The sequence below is a fragment of the Lampetra planeri genome, chromosome 25, assembly GCF_965212315.1.
Source record: "Lampetra planeri chromosome 25, kcLamPlan1.2.h2, whole genome shotgun sequence".
NCBI lineage: Eukaryota > Metazoa > Chordata > Hyperoartia > Petromyzontiformes > Petromyzontidae > Lampetra > Lampetra planeri.
Genome location: NC_136131.1, coordinates 6,596,914 through 6,609,563, shown reverse-complemented (window position 1 = coordinate 6,609,563; position 12,650 = coordinate 6,596,914). Strand labels below are relative to the sequence as shown.

The following is a 12,650-nucleotide window of genomic DNA, read 5'->3' as shown; positions in this document are numbered from 1 at the left end:
CTCGGTGTTGAACCACCCACAGCAACTTTGTGATGTGCCGTGCGTGGATGGCGTTGGGGGTAGGGGTGGGGGTAGGGTGGGGGTAGGGTGGGGGTGGGGGTAGGGGTGGGGGTAGGGTGGGGGTGGAGTGGGGGATGGGGTGGGGGCCCCCCGCGTACACGCCCCGTGACAGCCGCGGAAGGTGACACTCGGGGACTTGAGATTTTCCCACCCCCGCGAGTGTTTGTCCCCTTCTAGGGCGGCCATGTTTGGTAGGGAGGGGGACAGCGCTCTTGGGGTACGCAGCGACTCGCAGGGGCTGGCGTGACGTCACCGCACGGCCCGTGCCTCCGCATCAATGAACGGGGGGGAGGGAATACTCCCCTACCCAACATGGCCGCAAGCTCTTGCCAGCCCCCGCCCCCCCCACCACGCGTAGTGACGTCACGAACATACCACGGCCCCTCCCACCTCTCTATCCCCCCGGCTTTCCTGACGTCACGTGGCCGTCATTGTCACATTTCTCACTTAGCATAGGCGTTTGCCCGTCCCCGGGGGTCACGTGCGCACCCGCTGGCCAATGGGACCGCGCGGTCGCGGACGGTGCGTTCTATGAAATCTAATACTGCGCGTCGCCGTCCAATGAGCGCGCTCACCGGGCATCACGTGACGTATATAAGGGCCGTCGCCCCGGCAGTCGCTTCATAACGAGCGGCGCGGCGCCTGGAGCGCGGCCAACTTTGTTGAAGCAGAACAGAATTAAAACATTTAAAAAATAAAGTAACTCGCGCACGAATGCGAATAAAGCACATTGCTTCGCACAGTGAACGTTTACTCTGTTCAATCATTTCTTTTCGCCGCGGTCGCTGTCGCCGTGAAGGTGATGGAGGAGGCGATGACGGCGCCGTGAGGAGGAGGAGGGAGGGAGGCCCCGCGTGGGGGTGGCGGCGGTGGGAGAGCTTTAACTCTCTCCACTTGGACTTTCATTTCACAGCATTTACATCTTTATTAAACGCGCCGCCACCACCACCACCCCCTCTCCCGGTGCTGCTGCTGCCGCGGCAGAGAGGGCGGCAGCGATGTCTGTGGCAAGTGCCGTGGGGCTGGAGAAGGCGGACGGGTTCAGTAAGCGCTCGGTGCGCCGCGCCGCCGGGAGGCTCAACCAGCGCCGATCATCGCTCTTCCGTGCCCTGGGCGCCCCAGTGGAGCTCAGCCCCCTGCCCCTTCTCAAAGGTGGGTGCCGGAGGTGGGAGGTAGTAGGGTCCCGGTGGGTCCTTGTGCGTCATGATAGGTCCCCGTGGCAGGGGTGGTCTCCTTTGGCTGGGGTGGACTGCTGGAGGAGGCTCCCTGTGCCTTTTGGAGTTGCTTCTGGTACGACGCTGGGTTTGGAGGTCACCCTGGTGGACTTGGTAGGTCCCTGTTGGTTTGGGGTGACAGGAGTAAGTGGCAGTGACGATTGGATGACCGGAGGACCTGAGTGTCGTTCTCTTGGCTGAGGTTGATAGAGGGTAGGATTCTGTGACTTGGGGTGGCTTCTGGTGGAACCCTCTGGCTGGAGGTGACCTCGTGTGGGTGACCATGGTTCCCTTTTGAGTGGCTGTGGTTGATGAGGGTGGCTTAACGTCCCCGGTGGTTTCTTTGCTGCTGGGGGTTGATTCCCTGAGCTGAGGATGGCTTCTGACAGGGCTAGCGTTGTTACCTTGTGACTCCCGGTGGGTCACTTTTTGCTGTGGATGGCACCCGGTGAGTCCCTGTGAATGGAGGTGGTAACCTATGTGAACACACATTGGTGACTGTTTGACAGCGCGCAGGCGATAACATAGCAGCCTGCCTTAACAGCACACCAACATAGGTCATACCAACACCCTAACATAGCATGTATTGTTTAAATCACACGCCATATCATTGCATATCAACACATTAAGATACAACAGCGGTACAGGGTTACTTACACTGACAAATACATTCTGACAGCACCAAATTCAAACAGCACGTTCACTGACAACACGTACCCCAACGTCCACCGTCACATAGTGGGGGTAGGGTCAGTAAGGTGGGGGGGTAGGGGAAGGCCAAGGACCGGTTCCGATCCGGGGCCGGGATTCGAACCGAGGTCGCCCAGTGCATGGCACAGCGTGCGCTAATCGCTGCCTCTACCGTCTCCACCCAAGCGTGACACCCTAACCAACCATCGTGACAACCCGACAGAACACCCCCCCACACGCGCACACACACAGCCGCTCGGCACACACACACCGAAACGCAGAGTAACATGGCGCATACCTTAGCAACACTCACACCCTCGCAACAGCACGCGCCCTCACGCCCACGCGGACTGTAACAGCACTCCCAGGTATGCAGGAGCCCTGACATAGCGCCCATTGGCATGGCTCTCACACCTCAAGGGCTCAAGTGCCTCGCTATTCAGAAATACCCGATGGGTTGGTGTGCGTCTCGTGGGGAAGGAGTTGCGTGCGTGTGTGTGGTGGTGGTTAGCGCCCTGCGCTACGAACCTTGTGAGCCGAGTTCGATTCCCACCCACGGCCAACATCGGTGACGATTATACGAAGCTGTCCTGGCCTCCCCTTGGTCGACTTGGCTTTAAATGACAACCTGGTACGATATGTAAACCTCGCCACTGGGGAGACAAAGGCGGCCGCGCTTGCATAGGTGCTTGCTAACAGCACTTGCCTCAAAAGTCTGAGGCTATACGGGGGAGTTTTGGTCTTTGTGTAAGTTAACTTCTACGTGGTGTGTGCATGTTTGTGTTGTGCGAGTTGGTATCTGTGTGTGCGCGTGGTTTGTTTGTTAATGCGAGCCGAGCGTATTTCGGCGTGTCCATGTATTCGTCTGTGCATGCGTTATTGTGTGTAAACTGCTGTTAACACTGACCACGCAGCCTTGAGAGACGTGATTGTGGCGGTGTCTGCAGAGGTGCCGTCCTTTGACGAGGTGGTCCGAAAGCCGAGCCACTGCCCAGAATAAAGCCCTCGTGTTTCCAGGAAGGACCCCCCCCCCACACCGACACACCCGGTCAGGCCCCACAGGGACTGCATTTCCTGGGCAGTGTTCGCTCGAAATTGTCCCACGCGAACGAGGGCCCCCGGCAGCCTACGCTCGACACGGGGGGCCCAACGTTAATCAATCCGCTCCTGTTATGAGCGCATCGTCGTGATATTGGCGCTGATCAAGTCACTGCCCTCGCCGATGAACATTGGCCTTCAAGTACGGTAGCACAATCTGTCCCTCCAGCAGATGAGCTGGATATCATTCTTCTTGGTTCTTTCGGTAAAGTCACGTAGAAGGGAAATAATAAAAATAAAACATAATAAAATAATTTTCACGACGTATCGGCCACAACGCAAGCAGCCGTCCTCAGGTGAAGACCAGGTCTGTCGGGGAGACAGCGTCTGACGGGGGGACAGCGTCTGACGCTGTCTCCCCGACAGACCTGTTCTTCACCTGAGGACGGCTACTTGCGTTGTGGCCGAAACGTCGTGAGAATTATTTTATTATGTTTTATTTTTATTATTTCCCTTCTACGTGACTTTACCGAAAGAACCAAGAAGATGAATCCCTGCAGTCACGAAAGCTTTAAATCGAAACCGGATATCATTGTTCCATCTCTGTAATTGTAATTCTCTCAGGCATGTTTTTCTTCTTCTTTGGCTTCCAATCCGTCACCAGTCTTGTCCATCGGACCTTTTTGTGATGCTGTCCCTCAAACATGTTTGTTCGGTGAACTTTCTGGACATTGATGTGCAGAGGAAAGTCTTGTCGCCGAGTCTTGTTCAGCAGGGTCCTGCTGCATTGGGATGTTTGGTTAACTTCATTCATGAGTGTTTTTGGCTTCGTGTTCGAGAAAACTGGACTCGATGGAGAAAACCCACAACTTGCAAGGCTTGGGGCTCACCAATGGTTGCAGTGCTGTGTTTCACGTGTTTGTTCACTGCAGTGTATCCATCGCTCATTTCTCAAGTGCACTCCTCCACACCGCTGTCACGCAGTGGTGCCCTCGGCCTACAGTTTGTCACTTATTGTTTAATCACATCGCTATGAAGAGATCTTAAGGCCTCTAATGGAAATTGGCATCAACAAAGAGAGAGCTGGAGTCCATGTGACATGATTATTAGTTTTAGTCAAGGTATGAGATGGTATGTATGGGAGGAGGCGCAGAAGTTATCACGTTATAAACCCAGTAACCCAAGTACGATTCCCGGCCACAGCTCATGTCATTGGTGACTGATTTCCGAACTGATCCTGGGCTCCCCTCTACACCAACTGCACTGATCAGGGTGGTGAAGTATGGGCAAACGACACCCATGATCGGCACGGCATGGGTAGGCCTTCATGTACCAATGGAGTAACGAGAGGGCCGTAAATATTTTATTCCGTTGTATGTCATAGCGCAAATACAAAATGATGCCAGTCAAGCTAGGTAATGAAGGAATAAGGAGTAATAGTGCTTCATCCACTCGTGAGGCTGATTCATGCCGCTGCGTAGGTTTCTGCGGTTATCCTCTACAGCTCCTCCCATGTGCGTCCAGGTTGTACAACACGCGGCTCAACCCGAAAATACATCAGAGGCTGATTCGTATTGACAGTAATTATCCAGAAAAACGCTCGCACACTCTCGAGCCTCTTATCGGAAGGGATCCTGAGTGGCATGTTTTACCAATTCCCCATTGATCTGTAATTATTTGATACCTTTAGGCACGCGTTTCCATGCCGTGGTATTTGGCTCAAGACCACATTTAAAAAATCCATCTCAAAATCTCCCGGCGCTCGTCGCGGTCGAAAGTGTTGCGTTTCCACTCCTGGTGTTTAGCCAATACAGCGCAAATGTTGGCAACATCGCCTTCTCCCTGAGGGTCGTTTACAAAGCAGCCCGTACTCTCTCTCTCTCATTGTGTCCTAGAAAACACGACGTTCCAGCAGGATGACTTTACGTCTGGGACGGATAACCCAGCTCGGGGCACGAACTCAAACTCGTCTCGATGAGAGCCCCAGGTTCTCTCTGTCTGTCAGAAGGTGGTTGTAGCATGCTTAGTGATGACGATGATGTTGTTCGGTGATGGTGGAGTTCGTGGCAAGTTCCACGATGATGAAAGTGATGAAGGTGTTTGCGGGCAGTTGAATGAGGATGACCATGTGGACCTGTCGCACCATGCAAGGTTGCCACGTGACTCGTGGGGTGATGGTCGGGCGTGAGAAATTGAGGCGTCGTGAATCTGAGCCTCTGCTTGATCTCTGCGAAACGTCTCGTCTGATTACGCTGCCCTTTCCGTAACTTGCTGATAAATATTGAATCGCTGCTTTATTGTGCCGGCTTCATACGTGAGTGCGTAAGGGAACAGGGCCAGTGATCGCAAGTGAACCCAAATGAGGGCACCTGTAATAACAGCGGTTACATGGCAACGGCTTCATCATACACGATCGATTTACAAATAATACACTGTCTCACAACCACGCTCTTCAGTTCCACGGTGTATTTAGTGCCATCTGTTTAACTTGCAGGTACAGTAAGGTGCCCACTGGAACAAAGAGCCTCTCTTGCAACTCTCGAAAACTGTGCCGAAGATGTGGTCCCTTGTGTTTTCGTGATTTATTTATTTTTTCGTCAAATAAACTTCAAATGTAATTTTGTTGAAATTTATCCAGAGCGCTGAGTTGGCACAGCTTTCACAAGCTATTGGCAGCAACAAGACAGGCAGCTTGCCTTACAATACCGACAATCGCACATGTTTGTGTTTCATCATTTCGTGTGTGTGGTTTTAAGCGCCTCTACCACTTTGTCGGAGGTCAGCCATGGTTATGCTTCGGGGAGACCGGCGCACGCCAGAGGAATGTGGAATTTACGTTGCTGGTGCGGGGCCACTGATACAGCCCTAACGCTGAATATCGAGATTGAGCTCCGTTTGCGCAATGCACACGCATGGCCCTTTTCTTGTCACCCTGCTGCTGGACGAGTGCCTCCCTCCCCCCACACCGTGCGGATCGTGGGGGTTAATTGACCGCTGTGGTGGTCCCCCACCTGATGAAGGACGCTTGTGTTGCGCCCGAAACGTCGTGATTTAATTTAGTTGTTTTCATTTTTTATTTAATTTTATTATTTTCACCTACGTGACTTTACCGAAAGAACCCAAAGAGTATTAATTGACCGTATTTCCCCACGCTGGTCAGTGAGGGTTGCTAAAGGTGAAGAGCGTGCACATGGAGGCATAGGAGTGGAGCGCAACAGCGGCTTTGGCTGCACTGTCCTCGGCTGCACATTGCATCGCCCCTGAAGCTTACAACATCTGCTGTGCTTGGTAGCTGCCAATGCAAGCGGGGTCTTTGCTCAACTTGACCCCTGTCTTCCAAGATCTAACGGGATCGGGTGCATTTCGGGTGACTTGGTCATAGGTGCAGCTGAATATATGCGCGATGCAAATACGAATTGTAAAGCATAATGCTCAGTCGAGCTGAGAGACGGCTTCGTTTAAATGCCGTGTGTGTGTGTGAGCATGCGTAACCACAGGTCCCGTTTCGTCGAACGCGTTTAAAGGGACCGCAGCAGTAAAATCCCTTGGTCCATGTGTGTGTGACGCGTTTACCTGTTTACAAATGCGCCCCAGAGTTGGGTTTCTGAGTGGGAGGAGAATGAAGCCGGAAGGATCGGAGAGAGCGAGAGAGACTTGAGTTTCCATGCAGAAGTAAGAGAACCAATTCCACTTGCTCAGATCGAAAAAGCCTATGTAGCAAGTTGAGTCACTTTTTCTGTTTTCTACAATGGAGTTGTTTTTCTATAGCAGTCATTCCACTGCGGAGCTGTAGTTAGCGATGTAGTCTGCTTCTGTGCAGGTGCTGTGTGGATTGTTATGTTCTGGGACTGTGAGATATAGCGATGGCTTGAGGAGGCTTCTTCCAGCAGTGGATTAATCGTGTCCGATGATGATGGTGTTTTGTGCTGTGCTTTACACTTTGATTTTACAGTTGCATCCTAATTTTACCTATCTGGCTGGAATCTATACCCCTGCATATTATTTACTGCTCATTCTCTTCATCCTCAATTAATTTATTCGGCAAAATAGAAAGGACATGCACATTGTTTTGTCCAGTGCTCAAGTAGGATGCATTTGTTTCCGTCCCGTTTGTGTTACCAAATAACTTTGGTTTTAATAAACGCCACCTATTCATGTCAACGAGTGCAATACAAATGTGACAATGGAGGAGGTGATGTTTACCGTTTCATGCTGTGGTGATGCCTCGTGGATGATGGGCGTGGGTCAAGATGAAATGAGCGTGTGTGTGGGAGCGTGCGTGCGTGAGGGAGCGTGCGTGCGTGCGTGCGTGAGGGAGCGTGCGTGCGTGCGTGAGGGAGCGTGCGTGCGTGCGTGAGGGAGTGTGCGTGCGTGAGGGAGCGTGCGTGCGCGCGCGCGAGTGAGGGAGCGCGCGAGTGAGGGAGCGTGCGTGCGCGTGCACGAGTGAGGAAGCGTGCGTGAGGGAGCGCGCGCGAGTGAGTGAGGAAGCGTGCGTGAGGGAGCGCGCGCGAGTGAGTGAGGGAGCGTGCGTGCGCGCGCACGAGTGAGGAAGCGTGCGTGAGGGAGCGCGCGCGCGCGAGTGAGGGAGGGTGCGTGAGCGCGTGCGTGAGGGAGCGCGTGCGTGAGGGAGCGCGTGCGTGAGGGAGCGCGTGCGTGAGGGAGCGCGTGCGTGAGGGAGCGCGTGCGTGAGGGAGCGCGTGCGTGAGGGAGCGCGCGCGAGTGAGGGAGCGCGCGTGAGGGAGCGCGCGCGCGAGGGAGGGAGCGTGCGCGCGCGAGGGAGGGAGCGTGCGCGCGCGAGTGTGGGAGCGTGCGCGCGCGAGTGTGAGTGAGTGTGCGCGCGAGTGTGAGTGAGGGAGCGTGCGTGCGTGCGCGAGCGAGTGTGAGTGAGGGAGCGAGTGTGCGCACGCACAGACACACTCGCGCGAGTGTGTCAGTGTGCGCACGCACAGACACACTCGCGCGAGTGTGTCAGTGTGCGCACGCACAGACACACTCGCGCGAGTGTGTCAGTGTGCGCACGCACAGACACACTCGCGCGAGTGTGTCAGTGTGCGCACGCACAGACACACTCGCGCGAGTGTGTCAGTGTGCGCACGCACAGACACACTCGCGCGAGTGTGTCAGTGAGCGCGCGCTAGTGGGAGAGGCACTCCGCGTGTTCGTTCGTATCGCGGGGCAAGTTTGCGCACGCGCTGAGCATTCCTCCCACTGCTCCCACCAAGCAAGTTGCCGGGGCTCCCTGGGACGCCCCACCCCCCTTGTGGTGGGAGGAATGGTGCCAAGAGAGTTTTGAAAGGAGATGATGATGATTCAAAACAAGAGCCGGTGTCTTGCTGCTCGCATGAACGTGGGATGGCATCTGCGTTCGTTGGGGAACCAATCTGCACGTATTGGGTGGATTGTTGCCTTGCAGCACCGTGAGGGAGTGATGGGGAGGCCTTCATCCAGCAGTGGATTTATCGTGGCTTATTTTTTACGTCTGGAACTGGTCTGTCATTGTGGACCATTGAAGGAAGGAATGCAACAGTACCCGGAGAAAGCCCATGCTTATGAGGGGTTAATACTCATGCACAGATGGATTGGACATCTCGCAGACCAAGCCTACTGCGCCTGGTATTTCCAGGGAGTGGCTCATGCACGTACTGAGCAGGATCGACCCTACTTAGCGTCGAAGTTCCAATGGGATTGGATGCACTGAAGGTGATTTGGCTGCAGAGTTGATGGCTGTAGTGAAAATGTGCACAGCAGTCGTAATTGTACAGCCGGGCTTGATGGCAAATGTCATGTAAACAATGCCGTTGAACCAAGGCAAACTCCTGTATTGGATTCGACTTCATTGGGTCTCATCAGAAGGATGGGGCCTCTTGAACTATTTCCTGCATGTTTTAGGTGAGAGGCATCTAATAATAGAATAAGGGACGGTGAAACGCTGGATATTTAACCACGGCAATTGCAGAAAGAGGCGAGGGAGGAGAAGTCTTAGCCCAGGACACAAACAGGGAGACGGTCAGCAGTGTGGATGGCCAGGTCGAAGGCTGAGAGCTCCAGACTGGGGGCAGCAGAGAGAAGCAGCCGCCTTCCCACGGAGGAGGAAAGGTCCACGGGGGGTGTTGTTGAGCGGCTGACGTGGTTCATGGATCGGCTTGGATCGCGTCACTGTAATCTCTCGCTGCGCTCGTGTGCGCTTAAAAGAGCCACGATTGTACGACGCGGCCCTGGGTTTACGTTTCCAAACTATTTAGGGCATAAAAGTGGCGTTGTGTTGTTGTTTTTACCCCGCTGCCCAAAGTGTCATGTGCTGGGAAATGTTACGAGGAGGAGAGTGAGAGAATGAGAGAGCGGTGTGTATGGGTTGTGGTGAACAGTCGATTTGTAGTGAGCAGCGGTTCATAGTGGAGCTCTGTTACCGTGTGACGGGGGACGTGAGGCAGCAACGTAGCCACAAGCAGTGCAACAACTTGTCCTTTCCATCCAGTGAACTTCACGGTTTGATTGAAGAATCAGTTGCTTTTTGAATATTTGTGGCCTCTGGTCACTAGAGGGGTCACACGAACACATGACATCCAACAAACATATCAATATCGCCAATATTGCCTGTCAAGAACAAGTAATTGGGCTTGGGCAAGACACGTAGCTTGGAGGGATGATGGCCAGTGGTTGACACTAACAGTGGAGTGGCAAACAAGGTGTGGAAACTCACCCGAGCGGATGTCCACTGTGCAAATGCAGAGATTGGGCCATGCGTTATGCTCCTATGCAGGAGCTGGATGGATTGGTTACATCGCGTGACCGTGAGGAATGCCGACAGTTTGGAGGGACCTTAGTCGAGCAGTGGTTATAGCGTGGTTGATTATACAATGGAGAACATCGACTCTTGAGCTATGTTGAGCTTTAATTTCATGAAAATCTGCCCGTCTCGACTGTAATAGTTGCACATGCACGTAATGCCAGGTCACAGCTCTGGTGCTCTCATTGCCAAGTCTTTAATGCAAGCGGCCTGAGCAAGATGCATGTGCTGCTTCATCCTCGTGGGGTCGCAGGCCCACACTGTCTTTAATCCGGCACATCGAGTGTAATCCGGATTGGCCTCATATCCGCAAGTTGTTCAGGTGGAATTATAAGGTGATGGCAGTACACGTGGGGTGGGGGGTGAGGAGGGGGCAAACCTGGTGGTGACGTAAAAACCGAGATCTTTAGGAGTTAACGGAGGATGTGGTCATGAGAACGAGCAGCGTAGTGGCACATTGCGCTTGATTGTTTACAAGGCACCGAGTGAGTGCATGGCTGAGAGTGAGGGAGCCAGTGTGAGTTTGAGGGATTAAGTGAGGGGACTTGCGAGTGGGTGAGCGAGCAAGTGCCTGGGTGAGTGACTCACTAAGTATGCAAATAAGCAATCGAGTGAATGAGCGAGCCAGCGAGCGGCTCGGTGAATGAGTGAAGCGAGCGAGTGGCTGAGTGAGCCGATCTGTTTCGGATCTGATTTCATTTCCAAATCCGCTCGTTTTGCGATCCCCGCCGGCGAACAAGCGTTTCATTATTCATCTCGTGGCACTCGGTCCCACTCTAATTGAGGTGTGCTCACTCAGACCACGTAGTTTAATCACATTTCTCTGCTCCCTCCTCTCACAACCCCCGACTCCGTGCCATCCCACTTACGTCGCACACACACACACACGGTTGCTGTCGGGAGCGCGCGTGCCGTGACAGGGATGGGACCTCTTCGTGTCACGAGGCCGCCTTTTGGCTCTGTGTGTGTCGGTCAGTCACCTTTGCTAGGTCATAACGAGTACAATAACTCCAGTTATGCAAACTTTATAAAATCGGCTATGCTAAATAAATTCCGCTTGACCCCTGCACTTAGATACCAACACACCTATATGCGCACGCATGCAAACAAGGGCAAAAGTAAACCATATCACTATACAGACTGTTTATGTGCTTACACACCATGCCAAGTACTCATTTAAGGCTCAGTCAACCTTGGGGAGGGAAAGCCCAGGACCAGTTAAAATATCTGCCACTAAATATTAGCCGTGGCCAAGAATCGAACTCGGGTCAACGGGTCTGTAGCAGTGTACTAGCCACTACGCTTTCGCTCCACCAAACCTACCCACATGCAGACCCATAAAATCTGGTAAACAAACAGAAACTGCATTCCACGGACAGACACTCCCCGTGCATGCACGCTCCCACACCTGAGCACGGTCTGAGCTCGGGGCGGCCGTGTCCGCGGAGCCTCTTATCGATCGCAGATTTCAGGGGGAGCCCGGGTAGGCATGTCGCCTGCCCGTCGACTGGGGTTTTCTTCACCCTCCTCCCTGTTTTTGGGTCAGGCCAGCAGCGAGTGAACATGGTTGATGCTCACGACGCACGCATCGAAGTGTGTGAATGACGATGAAATATTTCCGATAACCGATATGTATAGATTTTTGCAAATCACTTGCTGATGTTGCACTTGGGGTCGTGCCGCAAACTGGACCCTGCACACGAGGCAGGAAGAATAGGAGGAATTCAAACGAGCCTGTTTAAATGTCGTGTTTGAATTGTATTGTGACCTCGATTCGTGATTATTCATGTAATCATTTGAAAGAGAGCTGGGTGGGAAGCGTAGGGGGAGGGGGGGCAAGGGAGAGTGAACAGTTACATTCTGAGCAATTAACCAATTACTGTGTCCGGCTTTATAATTCGTCCCTGCAGAACATCATTCCAAACAAGATGCACACTCTGGCCTGGAGGGCTCTCGCATGTGACCTCCTACTGCCTGGGTTTGTTCGCGGTTGTGCTTTCTGTGCAGCTCTCCCTCGTATTGTTGGGTTTGTGCCACCTTGCGATGTCCAACACGATGTCTTGACGTTTCGCTCGACGAGCCAAGAGCTTTCTCAGGAACTGAAGTGAAGAAGATCCCAGCAGGTGGGGTGAAATGTCGCTCGTCATCGGAGAGCTATGTGAGCCGCTCTTCCGAAAGTCGGCAGAGGCCGGGCACAGGTGGTTCTGCGCACAACCTACTTTCTACCTCTGACAAACTGTAATGAGTACAAATTCAATTCTTCTCCTGATCGGTGATGTCACAGGTTCATATACAAATCGCTCAACCACTTGAATTGCCAAGTCAACGAGATAAGCCTGTCCATTCCACATTCTAGCCGCCACAAGGGGCAGTCCCTGACAACGTGTACATTATAGTCGTAGGTTTTTACCCTTTCAAACTGGTACAAAACTGACACCTTTATTCAAGGCATCATGTTTGCAATAACCACAACACAAGTAGTCAAAAAAGCAAACAAAAAGAAGCAACTCTGATAATGATAATAATATGCACTGTCCTTGAAGTTGATTGGTCCACACCCGAGACGGCTTTCTTTAGAGCCTAGTCCCCATTGGTGTTGGACCAGATGACACCAGAAGGCGTACAACTCAAACACAGTGCAATATCAGAGTATTGAGAGCTCGGGGTAAGCATTTACACTATGAGATCTCTTTTACAAGTGGCAAAATATAGTCGTAGGTTTTTACCCTTTCAAAGTGGTACAAGATACCTTGAATAAAGGTGTCAGTTTTGTACCAGTTTGAAAGGGTAAAAACCTACGACTATATTTTGCCACTGGTAAAAGAGATCTCATAACGTGTACATTATATACATGGGGCGGT

The 12,650-nt window shown here is 52.8% G+C and overlaps 1 protein-coding gene across 1 annotated transcript in view; it reads left to right on the top strand.

Annotated features, from left to right (window-relative positions):
* The first annotated feature begins 672 nt into the window (after positions 1-672).
* Positions 673-12,650, top strand: part of LOC144727332 (serine/threonine-protein phosphatase 2A 56 kDa regulatory subunit epsilon isoform-like) — a 32,716-nt gene continuing 20,738 nt past the window's right edge. Inside the window, exon 1 of the mRNA XM_078606076.1 lies at positions 673-1,212. Within this exon, the coding sequence (XP_078462202.1) occupies positions 1,059-1,212 (154 nt within the window). The 5' untranslated portion in view covers positions 673-1,058. The remainder of the gene's footprint in view (positions 1,213-12,650) is intronic.